A 26,967-nucleotide genomic window follows, 5' to 3' on the forward strand; every position below is an offset into this window, starting at 1 on the left:
TTATCTCTTCTACATCCCACTGTGAGTGTAATTTCTTCTACTGGTTGTATTTGCACCGCTTGGCCTTGAGGCCCAAAACTTTCAGGATGGGTGGGGATACCACAGGCTAAATAAACTATTTCAAATGCCAATATAAGGGTAATGGAAATATTTGTAAACAATTTAATATACTCCAGCAGGAAAAGTGGATCATTGGGAACAAATTAAAGGGGAGTCATTTTTTTAGTAAACTGTCCATTTATGTCTGAAGCAATATTGACTTGAGAAAGAAAGGCATTCTTCCGAAAAGCTTGTCTACTTTTAAATGTATAGTTAGTCAAATAAAAAAGTACCATTGTTCAATGCAATACTCCTTGTTATTTTGTTATCTAAATCACTAATATGGCTACTCTAACATTAAATATGTCTGACTAAATGTCTATAAATATCACAGTTTATCCCTTTTCCTTTTTCATTGTTCCAAAAAATAAGTAAGGTTGGGTTTTGGTCATTGTGGAGGGAAAGCTATGCACATTCACACTCCTTACTCTTTTTTGTTTTTGTTTACTCAACATTGTGTTGCTGGAAAATGTATCCTATTCCAAACAACTTTGACAGAAGACCTGGTACTCCTGTGCAGAAAAGAGTGTTACTTCTCTTTGGTCAAAGTGGAAGTTGGTTTTGTGCAAGCCACCAACTTCAAAATAGACTAATGGCAAAATATATCATGATTACAGGTGGAGAGGTTCACAAGTAGATAGTCTTCTGGCTTGCAGTTGCCACTTGGGATTCTGTATCAGGTGGCAAAATTTAACATTGCATGTGAGCTTTCTTGTTCAATGCCACCCTCGGCTCTCTCAACCAATTGCACAAGAGCAGGACATGTCAATCACCCCAAAGAAGCGAGTATTGGGATGATAGATGTTGCCACTTCGGAGGTAGCATAGAAGAAGCAAAAGAAGCAGCTGCACTAGTTATACTATAGAAACTATAGCCTTACTGTTTCCAATGAATTAAAAATCAACTGAGTCTCTGGAAAGGCTGCAGTGCTATGTATCAAATTACTAAAAATATTTTACAAAACTGAAAAGGATACACATTTTAGCACTCAGTTTCCAATAGATGAGATATGCTTAGGTGTGATTCACATTTTAAAACATAACCTTTATTGACAAATTAAAATGGGCATTGCAATTTTAAAATATATTAAAGCAGTTGAATTTGCAGAAATAGTTCATGCAAATCAAATCATGGAAAATGCAAACAATTTTTACATATCCTCCGTATTATTAATTACTGCTGTCTAAATAGTCTCTCTTTAAAGGGACATGAAACCCCAATTTTTTTCATTATGCAGATAGAGCATTTATTTTAAACAACTTTCCAGTTTACCTTCTATAATCTAATTCGCTTTTTTCTGTTGGTATCCTGTGTTGAAAATAATACCTAGGTATGATCTGGAAAAGCAATACACTACTGGGACCTAGCTGCTGATTGGTAGTTGCACATATATGCCTGTTGGCATTGGGTCACCTGATGTGTTCAGAAGCTCCCAGTAGTACATTACTTCAGCAAAAGATACTAAGATTACAAAGCAAATTTAAAGGGACAGTCTAGTCAAAATTAAACTTTCATGATTCAGATAGGGCATGCAATTGTAAACAACTTTCCAACTTACTTTTATCATCAAATTTGCTTTGTTCTCCCTGTATTCTTTGTTGAAAGCTAAACCTAGTTATGTTCAAATACTAATTCCTAAGCCCTTAAAGGATGCCTCTTATCTCAGTGCATTTTGACAGTTTTCACAGCTACAAAGTGCAAGTTCATGTGTGCCATATATATAATATTGTGCTCACCCCATGGAGTTTTTTTTTAGTAGTAAGCACTAATTGGCTAAAATTGAAATCTGTCAAAAAAAAAATATTAAATAAGGGGCAGTCTGAGGCTTAGATGCAAGGAAATCAGAGTTAAACAGTATATTAATATAACAGTGTTGGTTATGGAAAACTGGGGAATGGGTATTAAAGGGATTATCTTTTTTAAACAAAAAAAATTCTGGAGTAGACCGTCCCTTTAATAATAGGAGCAAATTGTAAAGTTGTTTAAAATCATATGATCTGTGTGACTCCCCCCCCCCAAAAAAAAAACGTGGCACGCTAATTTTTAACTAGCGTGAAACATTGTTTAAAGTAAACGGGCAGATCAGAGCACATATTACAATATAGCTTTATAGTCACAGCCCGGCCCGACCGCGCCATAAGATTAAGTGCAGCTCGCTCCTGTGACAGGAGCGAGCTGCACTTAGTCTTATGGCGCGGTCGGGCCGGGCTGTGACTATACAGCTGGCCCGATGCTCTGTATAAAAAAAGCAGACCCGCTCAGCAGAGCGCAGAGAGCGGGTCTGTAAAACAGCGTTTTTTGTTAAAAATGAAAAGGGAATATTATGTGTTATAAAGTTTGGCTAATATAATGTTATATAATTCTGCACTATGTGCAGAATTATATAACATTAATTTTAAGGTTTACTAACCCTTTAATTAATTGGGGAACAAAATATAGAGTTTACTTTTTGCTTTTCATACCTGCTTTTCATACCAGAGATGAGGTAAATAATGTCTCTCCACTAAAAATCCAATGCAAATTAACAAAAAAATTTAATTTTTTTTATATACCTGTATATATTTTTGTTAATTGAGATATTGCAAAGCAGTGCTTAATTGTTGAGATATATATTATATTATGCACATATAAAAACAATTGTGTGCTGTTTTGGTTTGGAGATACATTTATGCTTATTAGAAGTAGGCTACAGAGCAAAATCATTTATCAACGATAGCTTTTTCAGTTTGAGAAATAAGTTATTTAAATAGCTTGACTTGTCACTTCGTCCATGTAACTAAAATTTTATATATATAAATAAAGCTCTGTGATTGGGTATTGGGTGCTAGGATATTACTTCTCATACTGTTGTCTGGCTAGGCATATCAGCACTGCAGAAAAAAAATCTTCACTTCAAGTAACAAGTCTCCAAACACAGTCATCCTTATCTCAGACAAGGTAAACGTTACAAAATATGTCCTATCCAATACATTTGCTGTATTATACATACTGTCACCAGAGAACACCACTTCTGTATCTTATCTGTGAAGTGTTTCTCTTGCTCCTGAATTATAAGAAAAAATGTGTGTATGCATGTATGTTTGTGTGTGTATATAATATATATACACAGGGGATGAAAAAGTTGCCCAAGAGCTAGTGTTCCAATGAAATTTCTTAGTGGTCCCACTTTTTTAATTCCAATTTTTCACGATGTCATACATTAACTTGTACTATGCCATTATACGCTTCTAATATATATTTGTATTAAGAATAAATCACTCTTAGTATACTAATCAATATTTTAAACGTATTCTCATACCAAATAAGACTCACTCACACATTTAACAATCTGTCTCACAGTTTCTCTCACACACACATCCTATTTCTCTCTCTCTCTCATAGTCTCACTATCTAACACACACAAACTCTTACACACAATTGTTTTGCAGTTACTATGGAGGTGGCACATTTATTACTGTTGCGCCCCTACTTCTTAAAGGCACTAACAGCCATACCTTTACAAGGTTTTTTTTTTTTTTTTTACATATCCTATGCTACAGTAGGTCAAGGAGAATGATAAATAAGAAAAGTAGGAACAACTAATTATGATACCCTCTGCCATATACACTGTCCAGCCATTGATAGGGTACAACCTAAGCTAGCTAAAAAAAAGCTAAGACATTAAAGTGTAGAACCACCTCTACTATAGATCATCTTTTAATCATCATCTTTTTCAGGCAAGGCATATTTTATACTGACCATATTAGGGGATTAATTCTTCATGTATTATAGACACCTTGTTTTCTGTTATATATCCCCCTATCATTTGCGAATATTGACCTGAGAAGTGCAGTGTTACTGTGAGTATACTGCAAACCCCTCTACAATTCCTTTATTTGTTATTTTGAAAATTGTTGTCTAGGGCAGTATTAGAAAAAGTAGTAATACCCTAATATGAGAAATCTTTATAAAAATGAAAGTTTATATGACAGATACATGTTGAAAATAGCAGACCATTTTTCTAAGTCGTCCCAAGAAATTTCAAGGTCGTCCGGGACCACTGGACTACTGTATGTGTGTGTGTGTGTGTGTGTGTGTGTGTGTGTGTGTCTACGTCTGCATTCATTCAATTACATTAAAGGGCTAGTAAAGTCAAAATTAAATGTAAATGATTTTGATAGAGCATTATCTTTTAAACAACTTTTCAATTTACTTCTATTATCAGTTTTGCTTAGTTCTTGGTATCTTTTGTTAAAGAGAAATCCTAGTTGAATTCAGGAGTGTGCTGGTGACTATAGCCATCTGGCAGCAGTATTTGCAACAATGTTTACTTTATAGCAATGTTATACATAGTTGCAAACGCTGCTATCATATACTTTTACGCTCCAATCAGCCTACCGATGATTACTCTTTAACCAAGGATACCAAGATAACAAAAGAAAACTTTAATAAAATGTCATGCTATGTCTAAATAATGAGTTTATTTTTTACTTTCCTGTCGCTTTAATTGTAACCAAATTATACTTTTTGTAATAAACCTTTAACACTGTCACATTGTATCTCTGTTTTGTAGCACTTTGTAATCAATTGCTGTTATGTAGTCCAGTACTGTGAGCTCTATGGGAGCTTTACTGCTAAATACATACACTCATTCGTCATCTAGTATTAAAGGGCTATAAAACAGTACTCGTTTAGCAAAAACAAATATGCCAAATTAAAGGAAAGATAAAAATAATCATTGTTTAAAAAAAAGCAAACAACTTACTTGTTTTCTTGCAAAAAGAGCACTTAGAAATGTTCACTATAGCTTCTGCCCTCAGGCAAAACTGGCTGTCACTGAATAGTAAGCCAGCTCATGTCACTCTAGGAGACATCAAGCTAGACAAGCCTTCCTGTAGAGACTCAAGCCCCATTGTAGGGCTGTGATAGGAAGTAATGCACAAAACACAAAATCAAGTTTTAAAAGGTAAAATCCTTTTTAAAATGATGAATAATAGATATTCTATTAAGTATAGCCCACTGCTTGTTTTATTACGCCAATTAAAGGGACACTGAACCCACATTTTTTCTTTTGTGATTCAGATAGAGCATGCAATTTTAAGCAACTTTCTAATTTACTCCTATTATCAAATTGTCTTTCATTCATTTGAAAAACAAGAATGTAAGTTTAGATGCCGGCCTATTTTTTTGTGAACAACCTGGGTTGTTCTTGCTGATTGGTGGATAAATTCACTCACCAATAAACAAGTGATGTCCAGGGAACTCAACCAAAAAAACTGCTTTTTCAAATAAAGATAGCAAGAGAACAAAGAAAAAATTATAATAGGAGTAAATTAGAAAGTTGCTTAATATTTCATGCTCTATCTGAATCACAAAAAATTGGGTTCAGTGTCACTTTAAACAGACTGTTTTATATCCTTTTAAGTAGTATAAAGAGAAATTATAAATATGATTTACAGCCTCTATACTTTCTCACTTTTTTATTACTGATGTGCATCATCATATTCATTATCCCCATCCTCACCCATCTTTTTACTTTCCCATTCATTCATTTTACATTCCCATTTTGTTAAATGTCCCCCCCTTTCTACTGTACCCTTATTCTTTCAAACCCCATGTCTTTCCTAACTTTTTCAAGGGCCACATAAAATGATGTAGATGACCACATGGAGATAAACTAAAAAGGGCCCCATACATCATCAATCACCACCAGTTAATAATAAACTGGTATTCTGTTAATGAGTGTTGTGCACAGATAATAAATCTTATATATTCCTTTTGGTATTGCTCTTTTTTTCCATTCAAGTATGTACAGTAAAAAATGTTTGATGGAAAACTCCTTGGAAAACTTGCCTAAGGGTGCACCCTGCCCTCCTCCTGTATATGGTCCTTCTGTGATGCAGGATTCCAAGAGAAAAACCAGTGCAGTGGCTGCTGTGTCTGCTGTGGTGGGTGCACAGGCCAGGTATAAATGCTTATGTACACGTTGCATTCATTTGTTACCCGTTCTGCTTACCTGTTTTGTAAAAATGAATAAACTAATACGTACATAATACTCACACACAAATTTGCCGTGCCCTTTACACTACCATAAAAAATACTACTTTTTGTTTTTGTGATCTTCATCTGTCTGGTTTTCATAAAAATTACTTAACATATTTTAGGTCTTGCTTACTTTAAAATATTTAACTTTTTTTTAACCTTACATCACCTATAGTTAGTGTTATGTTCACTTCTATCTCTGGCTGTTACCATATATATATATATATATATATATATATATATATATATAATTGTAAACTGTATAGCGCCCAACATAACTTCCATGCAGAGTGTAGATATTTTAGTAACCTAAACCTTTTTTTAAGGGATACAAACAATCTAAAAACCTATTATAAAATAAATCTGACTTAAAGGGACAGTAAACACCTTACAATAGAAGATTTTCTCCCAGTCTTGCACTAGCCAACCTCAAGCTACCTTTTGCCTCATTTAGAGTAGCCAATTGAGGCTTGTCAATGAAGTAGACAAGGTCATTATGCTAGCAAAATAACCATTGTATAAATGGATGTGTTAGGCTTGTGAAGTCATGTTCTTTTTAAGAAATCTCTTCTTTTTCCATTTTTATATTAATGCAGAAGTGGGCAAAGTAAATAACCAACATATGTTTTGAAGTTGTTTTTACTACACATTTTATATTAAAATCTCAATGTGTTTACTTAACCTTTAATATATATTTTGATGGCATGCAAGGCATATAAATGCTTTACTCTGTCCCTTTTTTACTTCTTTTAAACTACGTGTTCAGACTCTCCGACCCCTTTGTCTATCGCTCTCTTCTGGATGCTCTTCTCATTACTCCTATCACTAAACCATCTTTTCCGAATTCAAAGCCTTCAAGGAAATCGTGTGGAGTAGTATTCAATGAGCAAAATACAAGGTGAGGGATGCAATCTAACATCCAGAAAAAGATTGCATGCAGCCTTTTTCAGATTAATGCACACAATCTGCTTTTATGTTTTGTATAAAACTAATTTTAAAAAGCATTTTGGTTCACAGTACATCATTTTTAGTAATAGCATAATTGCTTTCAGTTTGTCAGCTGTAGTATGACCAAAACAGTTTATGAACTGTAAGCTCATCAACTTAGTCATTTTTGCGATAGGTTTGGGTTGATAAAATGCTATTAATTTTTTTCCTGATGTAATTCTAAATTGTCTTTAGGAGTCCATGGCAAGGAGCTATGTACAGAAATCTTATTGGACTTTTCACAGGGTTATGAGCTAGTACTTTCTGGTCTAGGTGCAGTATCCTTAAATGGTCAGCCATCACCTTTATTTTCTTTACACCTGTGATGTCCTTGTGGGTCTCTATATTTATGCGTTATATACAAGTGTATTTTAAGAAAAACAACCTGGTATAAGCAGGAAAAATTCAAAATATCCCCATGATTTATTTAATAAGCCTGGGAACTGCTGTTGACATTAAAATTATATATTTTTAAAAAAGTAACAATTCTATGAATTATGCTCATACAGGCGTTGAACATGCAGGAAATTAGTTCTGTGAAGTAGGATAGAGGAAGCAGAGGAGGGTTCTGGTCAGCATTGTATTTGTGGCAGCCAGGGCAATGGCTTATATCAAGCTAAATCAGGACTTTAAAGTTTGTTCACCATCTAGGAGCCAGGCCAATTTTTTCGTCCACTGATCCTACAATGTAGGCTAGATTTTGACAGACATAGGGAAACTGGCCTATGGAACGCACACAACTGCTCCCAGCTTTCGTGACTCCACCCAGGACTTTACCCACAGGCCTCACTCATTCAGGACATTACCCACAGGCCTCACTCATTCACTATATCCCTTAGTGAAATCTTGTGAGGAACAGGTCTGTGGTGCACCTAGCAAGAAATAGAGAACAGCAGTTTTTATCTTTGCATTTCTCTCCTTCAAACAGCAATGTCAGGGTATTTTCTGGGAGCAAGGTCAATTTTCTAGTTACCTAGGCTAATCACATGCTAAGATAAAACATTTATTTGCACATAAATACAGTATCATTTTTTTAAATTAACAGTACTTTACAGTGATATGCTCTTATATTGCATGATTTAATCAACATACCAATATAGATTTTTATACTTATAGTAGTACATGGTTCTGCATGAGTTAGAAATTGCAGCGGATGAATAAAATGTTTGACTTTTTCCTATTATATATATATAAAATTTGTACTCCAATGTTTGTGTCTTCAATTTTGCACGTTGAAGTGTTCATAAGATGAGGATACCAAACTGACATTACATTTGTTAAAGAAATGTTTTTATTGCATGTATTTTTGCAGTATTATTATGTTGTACATACAACTCCCCATGAAATTACAGCAAGCTCCTATATCAAGGATTAATAAATTTGTTGCATGCTGTTTGACAGATTCCACCCCACTATAAATTACCAAACCTATAAATTACCATATATTTATGTATGTGTTGGATGTGACTTCAGCTGTGCAATGGTATGTTAATGGCTATAAAATGGTGACAGTTATGGACAAAAGTAATCTCTTTTAAAGCCTGTAAAATGGATTATGTTTGACTTTTGAGCATGAGCAAAAAGAAAAAGAGAGCGAGAGAAAAAAAAAAACTGAGGATGGGGAATTTTGTTTCCACAGTTCATTGTATCACATTTCCAAAATGTATGTAACATCTGTGTATTTATTTGTTTATTTGTAGAACTATTCCAAAATCTATAATAAACATGGCTGCTCTTGTTTTTTTTAGCAGTGATTCACAGGAACCAGTGCAGATGACTGCATATACAGCAGCCTCAGCAAAAAGTATGCCGGCCTCCTACAAATCTCCCCAGGCTTACAAACCTAGTGGAACTACTGGCGTTTCCAAACCGGCAACCGTTCAGCCTGCCGCCCAGCCAGGTAATTATCCCTCTTATTGACCGTTTGTATATCCTACCCTTATGGGTCGGAGGTTGTTTTTTTTTTACTTTGTCAAAAGACCATATAAGCTTTGCTGAGTCCAGTTATGGTCACATATGCTGGCAGGGTTAGTCAGAATGGGAAAACCAATGTTTTATTGAAAAGCTACATTAAATGTGGGCAAAATAAATAATGAAACTATTTGTCTTTTTTTTTCTATACATAATTAGGGACATGAAACACAAAATCTTTCTTTCATGATTCAGTTAGAGAATACAATTTAAAAAAAAAATTCAATTTACTTCTAATATCAATTTAGCTTCTTTCTCTTGTTCATCTTTGTTGAAGAGATATCTAGATAGGTACACGTCTTTAGCACGCCATGACAAGAAATAGTGCTGCCATCTAGTGCTTTTGCTAATGTTGCAAAACGGCTGCCATATAGTACTGCAGACACGTGCACACTCCTAAACTTACCTTCCCGCCGTTTTATTAAGAAAACATTGAAAATTTGATAATAGAAGTAAATTGAAAAGTTGTTTAAAATTGTATGTTCTTTCTGAATCATGAAAGATAAGTTTTGTATGTCCCTTTTAAGCATTTTATATTAAAGGGACAGTCAAATCTAAAATAAACTTTCATAATACAAATAGGGCATGTAATTTTAAGCAACTTTCCAATTTACTTTTATCACCAATTTTGCTTTGTCCTCTTGGCATTCTTAGTTGAAAGCTAAACATAGGTAGGCTCATATGCTGATTTCTTAGACCTTAAAGGCCGCCTCTAATTTGAATGCATTTTGACCACTAGAGGGCATTAGTTCATGTGTGTCATATAGATGACATTAAGCTCACACATGTGAAGTTACATAGGAGTCAGCACTGATTGGCTAAAATACAAGTCTGTCAAAAAAACTGAAATAAGGGGGCAGTTTGCAAAGGCTTAGATACCAAGTAATCACAGAGGTAAATGTGTATTATTATAACTGTGTTGGTTATGCAAAATTGGGGAATGGGTAATAAAAGGATTATCTATCTTTTTAAACAACAACAATTCTGGTGTTGACTGTCCCTTTAAAATGGCAAGGCATTTTATATCCCTTAACAAATTCAAAATTGAATTCCCATTTAAAATGTTTAATTGTGCATAGTTAAAAAAAATGTAATGTATATTTATTTATTTTGCCTTAATTTCCTGCAGTTTAAGTTTAAAAACAGTGTAAATGCTTATAAAACATTGTAGTTTTTATACAGATGTCTGCAATGCAGTACTTAATTTCTGTTATACTATACACACACAAACAAAATAAATGTGTAAATTGAACTGTTAGCCCTTATAGTAGTTAATTGAAGGAAAGGGTTTTAATGTTTCTTTTAAAATGAACCTTAAACCATCACTTGTGTGTAGAAAAAATGGATAGGTGGCATTGATATGTATATAAAGAAAAAAATAGAACAAATAAAGTAAAATTCACAAGATTTTGACGAAACCATTAAAATTGAGATTGCATGTATGGTTAGAGCAGTGTTTCTAAACTCCAATCCTCAAATACTCTTAACAGGTCAGGATTTCATGAAATCTTAACTTGGATCACTTGTGAAAAAATCAGCAGATAAGTAACCATGGTTATTAACCTGCTCTCACACATCAGCGGATTATATCACCTGTGCTCTAGTTAAGATATAAATATCTGACCTTGAGGACTGAGGTTGAGAAACACTGGGTTAAAGGACAATTAAATACACTAGAATTGAATAATAATCAAGTTCCTAATTAAAAGTAGACATGCTCTTCGTTTCAGCCTAATTTAGTTTTTGGCCGATTCAGAGATTTGAATGCATACGAATTTCCGAATCGGCACCATAACTAAAATCCCCCAAAATGACGAAAATTAATAAATCGGTTTCCGAATTTTCGGATCCATTATTCATATTCAGAATTTTTCATTGTTGTAATCTAAACCGCAGTTCCCCGACATTGCCGACACTAACTAAACCTATTAACCCCTAAACCGCAGTTCCCCGACATCGCCAACACTAACTGAAACACTAAATAAACCTATTAACCCCTAAACTGCTGTTCCCAAACATCGCCAACACTAACTAAACCTATTAACTCCTAAACCGCAGGCCCCCACATCGCAAAAACCTAAATTAAACTATTACCCCTAAACCTAACACACACTAACTTTAACATAATTAATATAGACCTAAGTTAAAGTTACAATTATTAACTAACTACCTATTTAAAAATAAATACAAACTTACCTGTGAAATAAAAATAAAATCTAAACTAGCTACAATATAACTATTTACTAACTACCTATTTAAAATAAATACAAACCTACCTGTGAAATAAAAATAAAACCTAAGCTTAAAATAATAAAACCTAACATTACTAAAAATAAAAAAACTAACATTACTAAAAAATTAAAACTACAATTACAAAAAATAAAAAAATCTACCATTACAAAAAATAACAAACAAAATTATCCAAAATAATAAAAATTATTCCTATTCTAATACCCTGTTTTTTAAAAAAACGAAAAGAAAAAAAACCCTAATCTAAAATAAACTACCAAGGGCCCTTAAAAGGGCCTTTTGTAGGGCATTGCCCTAAAGTTAACAGCTCTTTTGCAAGCAGATAAAAACAACCCCCCCCTAACAAACCCCCACCCCCCCAAACCCACAAAGTTAAAAAAAAACTAACTAAAGAAAACCTAATCTACCCATTGCCCTGAAAAGGGCATTTGTATGGGCATTGCTCTTAAAAGGGCATTCAGCTCTTTTACTGCCCTTAAAAGGGCATTCAGCTCTTTTTCGGCCATTAAAATAAAAAAAAATCCTAAGACTAACCCCAAAATCAGTACTTACAGTTGCTGAAGTCTGGCGAAAGATCTTCATAATTTTTCAGCCAATAGGAATGCAACAGTATCCCAATATAAAAGGGGTACCTTACATTGAATCCTCAGTGTGCAGCGGACAATCGCATGAAGAGGACCTACACGTTGGACCGATGGAACACCGCCTGGACCTCCGCCTCCGTGCATCGACTGCTCCACCCCCAGGGATGTAGAAGATGCCGGTCCCGCGATAGATGAAGATGGAGCCACCTGGATGAAGATGCTTCGCCGCTGGGATTAAGATAATTCGCTGGACTTCAGCAACTGTAAGTACTGTTTACCGTTTTTGGGGTTAGTGTTAGGTTTTTTTTTTTATTTTAGGGTGTTTTTTTTTTTTTTTTAGATTAGGGCTTTTTTTTATTTTAATGGGCCGAAAAAGAGCTGAATGCCCTTTTAAGGGCAATGCCCATACAAATGCCCTTTTCAGGGCAATGGGTAGATTAGGTTTCTTTCATGTAATTGGCAAGAGTCCATGAGCTAGTGACGTATGGGATATACGTCACTAGCTCATGGACTCTTGCCAATATGAAAGAAATTAATTTATCAGGTAAGTTCTTAAATAAATTATGTTTTTTTTTTTTTTTTTTAGTTCGTTTTTTTTTATTTTGTGGGTTTGTAATGTTAGTGGGTGTTTGTTGTATTTTTTTTATCAAAAGTGCTGTTAACTTTAGGGCAATGCGCTACAAAGGGCCCTTTTAAGGACCATTGGTAGTTTATTATAGATTAGGTTTTTTTTTTATTTTGGGGTGTTTTTTTTTTTTTTAAACAGGGTTAGAATAGTAATAATTTTTATTATATTGGATAATTTAGTTTGTTATTTTTTGTAATGGGATTTTTTTTATTTTTCGGGTGTTTTTTTTTTTTTTTTTTTCTTTTTTAGATTAGGAATTTTTTATTTTTAGTGGGTCGAAAAAGAGCTGAATTACCTTTTTAAGGGCAATGCCCATACAAATGCCCTTTTGGGGCAATGGGTAGATTAGGTTTATTTTTATTTTGTGGGTTTTGGGAGGTGGGGGATTTGTAATGTTAAAGGGTGTTTGTTTTATTTTTTGCAAAGGAGCTTTAGGGCAATACCGTACAAAAGGCCCTTTTAAGGCCCTTGGTAGTTTATAATAGATTAGGGTTTTTTTTATTTTGGGGTGAGTTTAAAAAAATGCAATGTCCAGGTAATCTCTAATGCAGCTGTATCATACACTCCGCCCGTGCTTAACCCTTAAAAATTGGCACAGATTAAAACAACACAACACTGCCTGCTGCCTAATTGCTGCAGGAGTGTCATCTATTAAGCAAACAGTTCAAATGTGGGCAAATGTATACTGAAAGAAATACGGTTGACAGAAAAAGACACTTTGTGTTATATAATTGGTAATGCAGGTTTTCAACATCATTGCTGTTCCAATATCTTTGAAGAAACTTAGTCTCACATCCAGTTCATATAAAGTAAAACATAGCTTTTATTTAAAAACTTTGAAGTAAAATGTACAGACCTGGATTTTTCTTGTTAAAGTACCATGTACTGTGATAAATACCTCCGACCCTTTGTGGTCCCTCACTAGACGCTTTTCGCCGTAGCTTTATCGATAGTGAGCTTAAAAAAAAATAAAAAAAATGGGGGTATTGGAATAGGAATAATTTTTATTTTTTTTGTTTAATTTCAGTCATTTTTTTGAAATTGTAGTTTTCATTTTTTAGTAATCTTATGTTTTTTTATTTTTAGTAATGTTAGGTTTTTAGTGTAAGCTTAGGTTTTATTTTTATTTCACAGGTACATTTTTGTATTTATTTTAACTAGGTAGTTAGTAAATAGTTATAGTGTAGCTAGCTTAGGTTTTATATTTTATTTCACAGGTAAGTTTGTATTTATTTTTAAATAGGTAGTTAGTTAACAATTGTAACTTTAATTTAGGTCTATTTTAATTATGCTAAAGTTAGGGATGTTAGGCTTAGTGGTTAATATATTTCAATTTAGGTTGTTGCAATGTGGGGGCCGGCGGTTTAGGGGTTAATAGGTTTAGTTAGTTTTAGTTAGTGTTGGTGACACAGGTGTACGGCAGTTATGGGGTTAATAGATTTAGTTAGTGTTGGGGAACTGTGGTTTAGGGGTTAATAGGTTTAGTTAGTGTTGGCGACGTTTGGGATTGGTGGTTTAGGGGTTAGTAGGTTTATTTAGTGTTTTAGTTAGTGTCGGCGATGTCGGGGAACTGCAGTTTAGGGGTTAATAGGTTTAGTTTGTGTTGGCGATGCGGGTTGCGGTGGTTTTAGATCATTTTACTTTGGCAATCGCCGACATATTATCTTTAGTTAAATCCTTTTTTCGGATCCTTTCGTTTTTTCGGATTCATTCTTTATTCATATGCATTATTCTATTCTAAACTTCAGAATAGAATAATGCATATGAATAAGGATGGATCCGAAAAAAACAATTTAACAAAATTTAATTTTCCGAAACTAAATTTTTTTTAAGCTAAACTAATTTGCCAAAACTCAATTATTTATGTAACTAATGAAAACAATTTTTTTTTTGCGTAGCACATGTCTAATTAGAAGACAATGTAATGTCACTTACTTTGAATATTAAATGAGCAGAAGATTCTGTTTGACATATTTCAAAATGTACTTAATTATGCTAGTCCCCTGTATCATGTGAGAGCCATCAGCCAATCACAGAGGGGGGGAAGGGGGCCACTCACCAAAAATTAATCAGATCATTTTCAGAGTTGAGGCCTTCTGGAGTTCTCGTTCTCAACTTGAAAATCCAGAAGGCCTCTCTCTCCCCTAGTTTACGTGTCCTGTCCGCTACACCTGTTTTGGGGGACACTTTGTCATCAATAATTGTCCAAGTAAAGAACCCTAGGTTCCTCTGGTGGACATCAGAAAAGTGCTTGATCAAGGGAGTAGACAAAGTGCCTGCTCTAATGTTAGACAGGTGCTCCTTGAAATTCTCTCCTGTTACAGGCGAACTGAAAGAGTCTCCTACACTCACTCTTTCACATGCTACACAGGTGTGATGATGGCATCTAAACGTACTTAGACACCTGAGCCATGAAGAGTCAGTCGGGACCTCAGATATAATTCTGGTAGGGGCCACAATATTCCCTATTGTCCTGTTCTTTTTGTAGGCAAACTTCACTCCATGATCAACCACGTTGATCAAGCCATCGTCCGTGGCAAGGAGTTTAAAATGCTTGTCTATAATTTGACAAATTTCACCATACTGTCTGGAATATTCAGTAATAAAGTTGACTTTATTGTTGGAGTATTCAGTCACATCCAAGTTCTTCTGAGTATTCCTATTTTGGCTCAGGTTTCTTCTGGGAATCCTTTCAATGGTTTTCCTAGCTCTACTGATCGTCTGGGGACTATACCCTCTCTTGAAGCCTTATTTCCAATTCATCTGCCTGTTGTTCGTACACTGAAGAATCAGTGCAGTTTGTTTTCAAGCGGATGAATTGGCCCTTAGCTACACCTCCGAATACCCTTCGCGGGTGACAGCTGGAGGCACGGAGAAGCGAATTCCCTGCGATCAGTTTACGGTATACCTGCGTTCTAATCCCTTGGCCAGATACCCTTCAAGAGTAATATCTAGAAAATGTACTCGTGAGGTCTGGATCTCAGAGTTAAAACCAATAGCCACAGTGTTATCGTCAAGGTTCTCAATAAAGTGAGTCAGATGTGTATATGATCCCCCCCCAGATGAAGAGCAGGTCGTGAAACGCCCATACCAAACTATCTCTTGCCTGTAGGGGTTCCCCTCCCCAAAGATGTTGGACAGCTCCCACCAACCCATAAACAGGTTGGCATAGAATAAAATTTGGCCCCCATTGCTGTCCCACGCTTTTGGAGAAAGAACCCCGCCCCCCCAAAATTCGAAATAATTATGGGTAGTGACTTCCACTACATAATCTACAAAGTCAGGGTCCCCTCCATAGTGTCTATCCATAAAAAAAGGAGGTCTGAGAGCAACTTTCTGATTCTATACTAGTACCTCCACTATTACTATCATCTCTATTTGACTTGGCAAAATTCACACCACTTAAACTATTTCCTCTGCTAATGATTGTTTGACTTTATTATCCCTTTAAGGCTTTGTATAAACAAATTGTAGAAAGGCAGCTTTTTCCTTATCTAATTAAAGGGACATGAAATTAAGGGACATGAAAAATCCAAATGTAACTCATTCTAGAGATCAAGATTAAAGGGACACAGAATCCAAATTTTATCTTTCATGATTAAGATAGAGCATGCAATTTTAAGCAACTTTCTAATTTATTCCTATTATCTAATTTTCTTCATTCTCTTTCTATTTTGTTTTTGAAAAGCAAGAATGTAAGTTTAGAAGCTGGCCCATTTTTGGTACACAACCTGGGTTGTTCTTGCTGATTGGTGATTAAATGCTTTCTAGAGAACTGAACCAAAAATTGGCCAGCTCCTTCGCTTAGATGCTTTCTTTTTCAAATAAAGATAGAAAGAAAACGAGGAAAAAATAATAGGAGTAAATTAGAAAGTTGCTTAAAATTGCATGCTCTATCTGAACCATGAAAGATAAAATTAGGGTTCAGTGTCCTTTTAATCTCTATCTCTAGAATGAGTTACATTTTAATTTTTTATGACCCTTAATTTGGGATTTGTATTCTTTTAAATATAACTTCAAACATATTTTAACGCTTTCTAAACGTATAGTATAGGCAAATTAACCATTAAAGTTTAATGGAAAGTATATTCCTCAGACTCTCCTTTACACTTCATAACTAGGTATTTATTTTTTTAATCTATCATCAATGCCCTAATCAATTTCTTCTTCTTTTTTTTTTCTTTTTCTTTTTATTGTCTAAACTTGCCAGATTTCCCATGTGTTATATATATTACATTAGAGTCTTAGGTTAAAAGCATTCTCAGAATCTACCAGAAAATTTCATGAACTTTGAATCCGACAGGGTGATACCATTATAGCCTTGAACCTGCTGTATGGATTCTCCATGGTAAATTGATTGCTTTAAGGTTGTCACTGATAACCTAAAAAAAGAAAAATAGAAAACAGGCATTCCAAAATGAACTAGGCTTTGATCAGCCAAATGTGGGGAAGAAAAAAATACCAGAAAACATTTGTAAGAGATTTTGTTATTGTGTTATCTGATGTGCCAAAACTAAATGGAGAACAAACCCATTGGCAGCAACAAATTAAACAGAAGTAAAATTAAAACAAATGACATTTCTTTAGGAGATACCACTGCAAATTATGGTTGTCTCATTTTAATAAAATGAAGATAACAGCATTGAAAAGTGTTTGCATAATAGCTGACTAAATACCATGGTGCATAAAAAGAAGTCATAGTTCTGGGAATGCTCGTTATTGTTGTTGTCATGGGAAATAAGTCAATTAAACGCTGTTCAATGAAAAGGCTTTGTGTTCTACGGCAAAGGTGGGTAACTGGCTGCACTGGGAAAAAAACTGAACTAAGAATATACTTCATAGTTTTTGTGGCCAATAGAAAGCGGGAATAAAAATGCGTTTCTTTCCTAAGAAATGGCGAGTCCACGGAATCATCAATTACTAGTGGGAATATCACTCCTGGCCAGCAGGAGGAGGCAAAGGGCACCACAGCAAAGCTGCTATATATGTCACTCCCCTTACCCATAACCTCCAGTCATTCTTTTTGCCTGCAGTGCAAGAAGGAGGTGAAGTTTTGGTATCTGACCTACAATCAAGATTTTTTTTATTTTAAAGCAGAGTAGGTTTGCTCTGATCTTTCTAAAGGGTTTATTCTTAGCCCATGTCAGTCTCTTCAGTAGGGCAGTGGTGGCTTTTAAGCAATTGGGAACTTGTGGGTTACAATCCTCACTTCATTTTCCCAAAACATTTTGCTGCCCTATTTAGATAGCCTGAGTAAGTTTACTCAGTCTTTCTGTATTTCCACAGGTCCATGTGAGGGATGGCATCCTCTCAAACCAGGTGAGCTGTCATACTGCTGGACAGATAAATGTTAAGGTAAGTGCAAGTTTTATTTTTCTATGTAGCAGGGAAAAAATTATTCAGCTGAAACGCTGCAGGTGGGCGTTTTTTATTATTCCTCTCAGGGTGCAGGTTTTTATGGCAGTTTTTGCAGGCACTGTTATCTTCACTGTGTGAGGACTTATTTATTTTATTGATGGCTTCCTCTCAGAAGTCTGATTCTGAGGGTGAAATTTCAGATTCAGGCAGTATAATTCCTTCTACTGATGCTGAAGTTGTGTCCTTCAGATTTAAGCTGGAACACCTCCATGTTTTACTTAAGAAGGTTTTGGCTACCTTGAATGACTCCGATACTACTATAGTTGTTAACCATAAGAAGTCTAGTAAGCTGAACAAGTATTTAGATGTTCCGTCTGTGGTGGAGGTATTTCCTGTTCCAGACCGTGCTTCTGAGATTATTGCACGGTAGTGGGAGAGACCTGGTATTCCTTTTTCTCCATCTCCTATTTTTAAGAAAATGTTTCCTATAGCTGACTCTATTAAGTCGTGGCAAATGGTTCCTAGGGTAGAAGGAGCTATTTCCACTTTGGCTAAGAGGACCACTATTCCCATAGAGGATAGTTGTTCTTTTAAGGATCCAATGGATAAGAAATTGGAGGCATTATTAAAGAAAATGGATGTTTACCAAGGTCTTCAATGGCAGCCTGCGGTGTGTATTGCTACTGTTACCAGCGCTGCAGCTTACTGGTTTGATGTTTTGTCTGATTTTATTCAGACAGGTACTCTTCTTGAGGAGATCCAGGACAGGCTTAAGGGTCTTAAGGTTAGCCAATTCCTTTATTTCAGATGCTTCCTTACAGGTCATTAAACTGGGAGCAGAAATGTCTGGTTTTGCGGTTCTAGCTTGCAGAACCCTTTGGTTAAAATCCTGGTCTGCTGATGTTTCTTCTAAAATCGAAGTTATTAGCTTTTCCCTACAAGGGTAAGTCCTTGTTTGGGCCTGGTTTGGCTGAAATTATTCCAGATATCACAGGATGAAAGGGAACGTTTCTTCCTCTGGATAAGAAGAATAAGCAAAAAAAGTGTCAGAGTAAATGTTGTTCCTTTCATAACTTTAGAGGTAAACCCTCTGCTTCCTTTTCCAAACAGGAACTATCCACGTCTTCCTGGAAGTCTGGTCAGTCTTGGAACAAGGGGAAACAGTCTAAGAAGCCTGCGGCTGACTCCAAGTCAGCATGTAGGGTCGGCCCCCGATCCAGGAATGGATCTAGTTGGGGGCAGGCTTTCTCAATTTGCTCAGGCTTGGATAAGAGATGTCCCAGATCTGTGGGCAGTGGAAATTGTATCTCAGGGGTACAAGATAGAATTGAAGACTTTTTTCTCCCAGCGGCAGGTTTCTTCTCTCAAGACTATCTGTAGACTAGATAAAGAGAGAGGCGTTCTTAAATTGTATCAAGGATCTTTTTGCATGGGTTTTCAGAGTTGGTCATTGAGACCATGATTCAGGCTTGTAAGCTTGTGACAAGAAAGATTTACTGTAAGATATGGCATAAATATCTGTATTGGTGTGAATCCAGAGGCTACTCTTGGAGTAGAATCAGGATTCCTAGGCTTTTGTCTTTTCTCCAGGAAGGTCTGGAGAAGGGTTTGTCAGCTAGTAATCTGAAAGGTCAGATTTCTGCGTTATTTTGTTGCATGAGCGTTTTGCGGATGCGCCAGACCTGCAATCTTTTTTTCAGGCCTTGCTTAGGATCAGGCCTGTGTTTAAGCCCGTTACTCTTCCCTGGAGTCTTAACCTTGTTCTTAGAGTTTTACAGCGGGCTCCGTTTGAACCTATGCATTCCTTGGATATTAAGATGTTATCTTGGAAGGTTTTGTTTCTTGTTGCTATTTTCTTCTGCTCTGAGAGGTTCGGTCTCTCGGCTCTGCAGTTTGATTCTCCTTATCTTATTTTTCATTCTGATAAGGTGGTTCTACATACTAAATTAGGTTTCCTACCTAAGGTTGTTTCAATCAAGAATATTAATCAGGAGATTGTGGACCATCTTTGTGTCCTAATCCTTTTTCTCCTAAGGAGCATTTGCTGCACAACCTAGATGTTGTGCATGCATTGAAGTTCTATCTTCAGGCGACTAAGGACTTTCGTCAGTCTTCTACTTTGTTTGTTGGTTTTTCTGGGAAGCGCAAGGGTCAGAAAGCTATGGCTACTTCTCTTTGGCTAAGGAGTATTATTTGTTTGGCCTATGAGACTGCTGGACAGCAACCTCCTGAGAGAATCACTGCTCATTCCACAAGGGCTGTTTCTTCTTCCTGTGCATTAAAAAATGAAGCTTCTGTGGAACAGATTTGCAAGGCTGCAACTTGGTCCTCTTGGAAAAAAAGAAATTATAGTGGGGTAGGAAGGGGCGCTGAACCGCAATCTGGAAATGTATATAACTTAGGACCTTTGCATTAATTTATATTTAGTTGGTGTAGAGAATACCAATATTAAATCTTACATGAGGTGTGATGGTAAAATAAAATAATATAATAATCTTCTATCTTTTAGTTGGGGTAAAGAATACCAATAATAAGTTCAAGGTGTGATGATAAAATAAATTAGTATAATAATCTTCTATCTTTTCAGTGGTAATATAATGTGTGCTGCGTAGAAAGCTACTTAGTGAAAGTGTTAATCTTTTAGTTAGGGTAGACAATACCAATAATATGAGGTTCAGGTATGATGATAAAATAGTATAATAATCTTCTATCTTTTCAGTGATAATATAATGTGTGCTGCGTGGAAAGCTGCTTAGTGAAAGTGTTAATGAAAGTTAAAACATGCTCATTTCTCCTTGTTTATGTAAGGAAAAAAAATAAAATAAATCGTGGGAGTAAATAGGTGTGAAATTAGTGTTAGAGCAGTAAGTTTAAAGTGACTCTATGCCACCAGGTAGATCTTCTGTGTATATAGTATACGTGCAGTATGGATGATAATTGTTGTAGTGAAAAGTAGGGGTGCAAAAAAAAAAGAAAAAAATATATAGTTAAATATATTTGTGATTAAATTAGTACTGGGAACTAGGGATCCTCACAAATTTTTGATTTTAGGTAAAAAATATGGATCCTAATTAAAAATGAGAAAAACAGGGATAGTATGCAGATTAGTGTTATAATGTTAATTTATTAAAGGGACAGTATACTCCGAATTTCCACAGTCAAAATTACATGTGCAACATGTATTTAACCAATGTTTAATTCATCAAATGTTTAAATAACAGTTTTTATCTTATCTATTTTCAACTTAAACTTGTACCACTTGTGTATTCACTGTCCGCCTCCATGACCGCCGCTTTTTTTCAATATATTGGAAGAATCCCAATTCATCCAATAATGTTGATATCGGTCGCGCTATGTACCTGCTATGCGAACGCGCGCACGATGACATCATCTGCTTCTGGGTTCCGCTATTCCTAGTTCTGCGCATGCCCAAAATCATAAGTTCACGTCAAGCGCTCGATGCTTCCAAGATTGCATATACTAGATTGAGGAGCGTGAGTGAGCAATAGTGGGAGGTTAAATGTGAATCACATCATTTGCATGTGGGAAGTACAGAGTTGGTCTATACCTCCCACATTGGAGATGCCGTGGAGGGGTTGGAGAATGGACATAGAGTAACGGTTAGGCTGCAAAACTTATGATTTAATAAAACATATCAATTTTATTTTTTGTCAAAATTAACAATGCGGTTAGATTATAAGGATATAGAAGACGTTAGCGTTAGCTTTTACATCCTCTGAGTTTACTGACCCTTTAAGTAAGTTCATACTAAGAAATAAAAATTCCTTACAGACATTAATAGCAATAAAATATTAAACAGTAATGTTCTAAAAAGTTAGATTCTAAAAACTTAATAACACCGGTGTTATAAATGCATTAAAAACTACAATTCTAATTTAAAACTACAATTCTGATAGAAAAGACTCCAATAGCTGCTAATATGTTAGATGATGGGCATATAAGTAAAAATTAGTAGAGGCATAAGTTGATACAGTAACAATAAACCACTATAAATTGATAAGAGGAGTAAGTTTTCAAACACTAGTATGAATTAATATTGAAAACAATGATAAGCCTTTTCTGTGTTGGTAGTATGTAACAGGTGTTTCAAAGTGGTGTGTGTCTTATTAGACACAGTGTTGCAAGCTTTAATTAGAGGGCTTTTCCTAGGATAGGTTGATACAGTAACAATAAACCATTGCAGATTGATAAGTATAGTTAGCTTTCATACACCAGTATGAACCAATGGTAAAAAAAATGATAAGCCTTTTCTGTATTGATAATCTGTAATGAGTGTTTTCAAAATGCTGTGTGTCTTATTAAACACAGTGTTGCAAGCTTTAATTAGAGGGCTTTTCCTAGCAGGTGTTTACCCACAGTCTTTCCTTTTTTGTAGTTCCTTTAAAAGTTTCCAGTTAGAGATGTCACACAGTACCTTTATGTATAAAAAACGCTCCTCCGTGTATTCTTACTTTTCCTGTCAGTGTTTGATATATCAGCTGTCCGGTTCGGCAATAGAGTCACGTGGGTTCTTTATGACTAATCAGAGGTTCTCCTTGTTTAAATTAAGTGCGCGCACTTCATTCCTTTTAAATATTTTTCAGTATGTGGCTCCTCTCGCTGTACATTAACTAACAGGGATTTCTTATTTCAAACCTCCTGTTACAGAAAACGGTCCTGGGTGCCAAGTTTGTCTGTAGCTGTAGGGCGAATCAATGCGTATCGGCAACAGAGCCTTTTTCAAGATGCCCATCAGCTTACTGTGGTCGCCTTTTAAACTCTTGTTTCAGTGGGTGGAGCGTATTGTGGGAGGGAGTGTTAACTCCTATGTTGCCAGACATAATGTGATTCACCTCTGAAAGCTTGTATTTCTTAGTAAAAAAAAAACAAAAAAAAAAAACATGGACTATGCAGAATAATATAGTATCGTACTGGAATTAGTATTGTTAAGGCTTCATTCTTTTGTGAGGTTATTAGATTACGGTCATTGTTAAAAGGTTCATTTCTGGTGTTAGCTTCCTCATAATGAAATTTCTCAAAAAAATAAAATAATTGAATACATTTGTATAAAACATTAAAAATGTATCGCAAAAAAATCGAATATTTAGAAATACATACATTCTTGTTAAGAGTTAACTTTAATACATTAGGGTTATATCCCAATTTTAAAAAATTAAAAACCTGGACCAAGTTATAATTGTTCTCGCTTCATCCTTTGTTAAAGGATAATATACAATTCTTACTTAATCATTTGTACCGAGTGATAAAGTATCATACTAGATTAAATGTTAATAGGACTTCATTCCTTTTGTTGGATGAAAGTCCAACTAGTCCTTTGTTGAAAAATAACATACTATTCTCACTTTATCATTTGTTAAAAGACAGTGTAAACTGTAGATGATTAATACTGTATGATGGGTTGGTTACTTTTACTTTAATAGAGATCTTATTTTATTATATGATGGGTTAGTTTCCTTTACTTAGTAAAGATCTAGTTTAGAGATGTGTTTAGATTCCTAGAATTAATTGTCACTTAGTGAAAAAATGAAAAAGATTGAATACATATTTATAAAGCAATAAAATGTATACTAAAATATTCAAATATGGAAATTACATACATTCATGTTAGGAGTTAACTATAATACATTAGGATTATATCCCCATTTTTAAAATATAAACCTGGACTAAGTCTTACTGTTCTCACTTCATCCTTTGTTAAAGGATATTATACCATTCTTACTTAATCATTTGTACCGCGTGATAAAGTGTCCTGATAGAGAGTTAATATTAGTAGGACTTCATTCTTTTTGTTGTGTAAAACTCCAATGTGGAGAAGTAATTTTTGTGTTTGTTTCAGAATAAGTGCTATTTTTAAAAAAGATTGGAAAGAATAAATAAATGTTTTTTTTTAAAAAAAAAATATATATATATAATATAAATACTGATGTTAGGGGTAAGCTATAGTAACATTAAGATTACATCCCACTATTAATAGTATAAACTTGGGCTAAGTTATAATTGTTCTCACTTAATCCTTTGTTAAAAAATAACATACTGTTCTCTCTTTATCATTTGTTAAAGGACAGTGTAGGCTGTGGATGATTAGTAGTATATGATGGGTTAGTTACTTATAATTATACTTAAAAAAGATCTTGTTTTATTATATGATAAGTTAGTTTCCTTTATTTAATAAAGATCTAGTTTAAAGTTGTGTGTAAATTCCTAGACTCAGTTGTCACTTTGTGTTTACATATATAGCATCTTCATGGGTGAACACATGTATTTTGTTTACTTCAGTCGATTAATATACTGATCTTTTATAGTGGCAAATATTATGTATAAGTTTATAAAAGATGGTTGAGGTCAAATTCACTGTTTAGTCCCTTGGGATGTAGGGTGCCAAAGTTATATATAAATTCTGCCTCCTTCCTTAACATTTTCTTCTCTAAGTTGCCCCTTCTACTATCTCTTTTAACTTTGAAGATGCCCCAGTATTTAAATGCTCCTAGATTGCTGTTATGTTTTTCCTTAAAGTGTCTGTATAGAGCTGTATCCTCCCTTTCGTGTTCTATCGCTAAAATGTGTTCCCTTATTCTATCTCTAAATTTACGGCTTGTTTGTCCGCAATATTTTAAACCACATTCGCATTGTATCATGTATATCACGTTCTCATCACTGCATCTGATTATATCCTGAATCTTTGTTATTTTCCCATCTTTATCGGATTTGATCATTTTTATTTTATTACTATATTTACAGGCCTTGCAATTGTGGCATGGGTAAAAGCCTTTTAATTCTTTACCTAATAGATCTCTATTTTGATTAGTTCCACTTTTTGTGCGGTATTCGCTAGGGCAGAGAATATTTTTAATTTTTTTTGCCTTTTTTATAGATAAACCTAGGATGATTTGGTATTTGTTTACCTATAATGGGGTCTTTTTGTAACAGGCGCCAGTGTTTGTTAATGATTTTTTTAAACATCTTATGTTGTGCCGTATAATTCGTGATAATAGGTACCTCAAGTTTCTCAGTGTGCCTTATGTCCTCAATATTCATTTTGTTATCTTGAATCTTTTTGGTTAATAATTTTTCTCTTTCTGTCTGTCTAACTTCTTCTATTACTGAGCTTATTTTTATATTATCATAACCTTTGGTCCTCTTTGCATACTTTTTCAAAGTTTTTATAAATTTGATACTTTTGCCTCAGCTGAGGCTTCTTTTGGGAGAAGGGTTCTTCAAGCGGTGGTGCCTTCTGTTTAGGTCTACATGTCTTGTTGCTTCCTTATCATCTGTGTCCTCTAGCTTGGGTATTGATTCACACTAGTAATTGATGATTCCGTGGACTCACCATATCTTAGGAAAGAAAACATAATTTATGCTTACCTGATAAATTTATTTATTTCTTGATATGGTGAGTCCACAGCCAACCCTTTATTTAAGACCGTTATTTTTTTTCTAAAACCTCAGGCACCTCTACACTTTTGTGTTCTCTTCTTTTTCCATTTTTCCTTCAGACGAATGAATGGAGGTTATGGGTAAGGGAAGTGACATATATAGCAGATTTGCTGTGGTGCTCTTTGTCTCCTCTTTCTGGCCAGGAGTGCTATTCCCACTAGAAATTGATGATTCTGTGGACTCGCCATATCCGAAAAGAAAGAAATTGATCAGGTAAGTATAAATTATGTTTTTGCGGAATTTTGATGTGTGGGCACACAAGTTGGAAGAACAGCAGATAGAGTGTGCCAATCTGACCCTGTGCCACTGGACACATTTATGAAGATATATCATTATTTCTATGTTTCAAAGGCATAACATTGTATGCAGCTCTTAAGACTTTTAAAATATGTTCTACAACCCCCATGTATTAGAAAATTGGCTGTTGCTGGTCTACATATTAGGATACCGAGTCCTAAGTAAGCTTGTTTGAACAGAGTACTGTATGTTGGGATTCATTTAGTTGTGCAATTCAACAAATGGACAGAGTGAACAGGATAGAATTAGGAAAATGTTTACATTGAATCACTGAACTTATTTAACCATATATACAGTTTTATATTTATGTAGGTATGTTTATCTGTGTGTGTATAATTATTTTAGTGATGGATAGTAAAAGTCAGTTTGAAAAATATTGTTTCTTATATTTACCACTAGATGGTGCCCTTTTACCTGAACAATAAGCCGTGAAGTAATCTTATTTACTTATGCGATACAACACTAATGCTACACGTATCCACACAAGGCTTATCACTAATTTAAAAGAAAAAAAATCTGTCTATTGAATACAACTGTGTTTATTTACATTAATAAAGTAGGATTAGTTTCTGTAAATATTTTAAAAGGCTACTAACTAGAAATGAATGTGTAAGCAGCATTCAGAACAATATAATGTAGTATTTAGACACCGTCTGGGGGTTTGTTTCAGAAAGTTCAGGTTACTCTTGTGTACAGTGTAGAATCCCTTTACTGAAGTTGCATACATTTTGTGTGGGGGACAAGGGAGGGGAACAATGTAGATCTGCTGAATTTTCTTTTACCAGATGTTCCCTGTCATTATTTTACTTGCACACAAAATAGTCATTTCTGACTGGATTAATGTGTAGATTCATAAGGAGAGTCACTGGGTGTATACAAAGGTGGCAGCAACCATGATTTTGGTAGGCAGACGGGCAGTGCAGTTCTGTGCTTTGTTAATTGCAAATATATAGTGAAAACTAGTTTTAACGCTGTGAAAATGGTTAAACAACATTGTTCATCTTCTACCACCTCATTATGGTCCAGAGGAGGGTATTGCCAGAGATGGGAGCATTTGTATGTATCTGTCTGCTTTTGACTCCACCGCCGTATTCTCACCTGAAGTGGCAGAAATGTCTGCCGTTGCTGATTGGATCAGTGGCAGGTTTTGCTGCGGCTCACAAACCCTTTTGCAGGGTTTAAACCTACAGACTTGCAGAGTTGGTAGTTCTAATATCGCATGCTCTAATAAATTAGACCATGTCGTTTTTTTTCTCTAGGACAGTCCCATTTTTTGGCTTCCTGTTCCTGCCTCTTAAAATGTGTTTCTTGTTTTAT

General features: G+C 35.0%; 1 protein-coding gene across 7 annotated transcripts in view; it reads left to right on the plus strand.

The window, feature by feature from the left end:
- PDLIM5 (PDZ and LIM domain 5) overlaps nucleotides 1-26,967 on the plus strand; it is a 350,516-nt gene that overhangs the window by 235,824 nt on the left and 87,725 nt on the right. For all 7 annotated transcript variants that reach the window (XM_053703441.1, XM_053703442.1, XM_053703443.1 and 4 more), the window contains one exon: nucleotides 8,856-9,007. In XM_053703441.1, coding sequence (XP_053559416.1) covers nucleotides 8,856-9,007 — 152 coding nt within the window. The remainder of the gene's footprint in view (nucleotides 1-8,855; nucleotides 9,008-26,967) is intronic.

The sequence above is a fragment of the Bombina bombina genome, chromosome 2, assembly GCF_027579735.1.
Source record: "Bombina bombina isolate aBomBom1 chromosome 2, aBomBom1.pri, whole genome shotgun sequence".
Taxonomy (NCBI): Eukaryota; Metazoa; Chordata; class Amphibia; order Anura; family Bombinatoridae; genus Bombina; species Bombina bombina.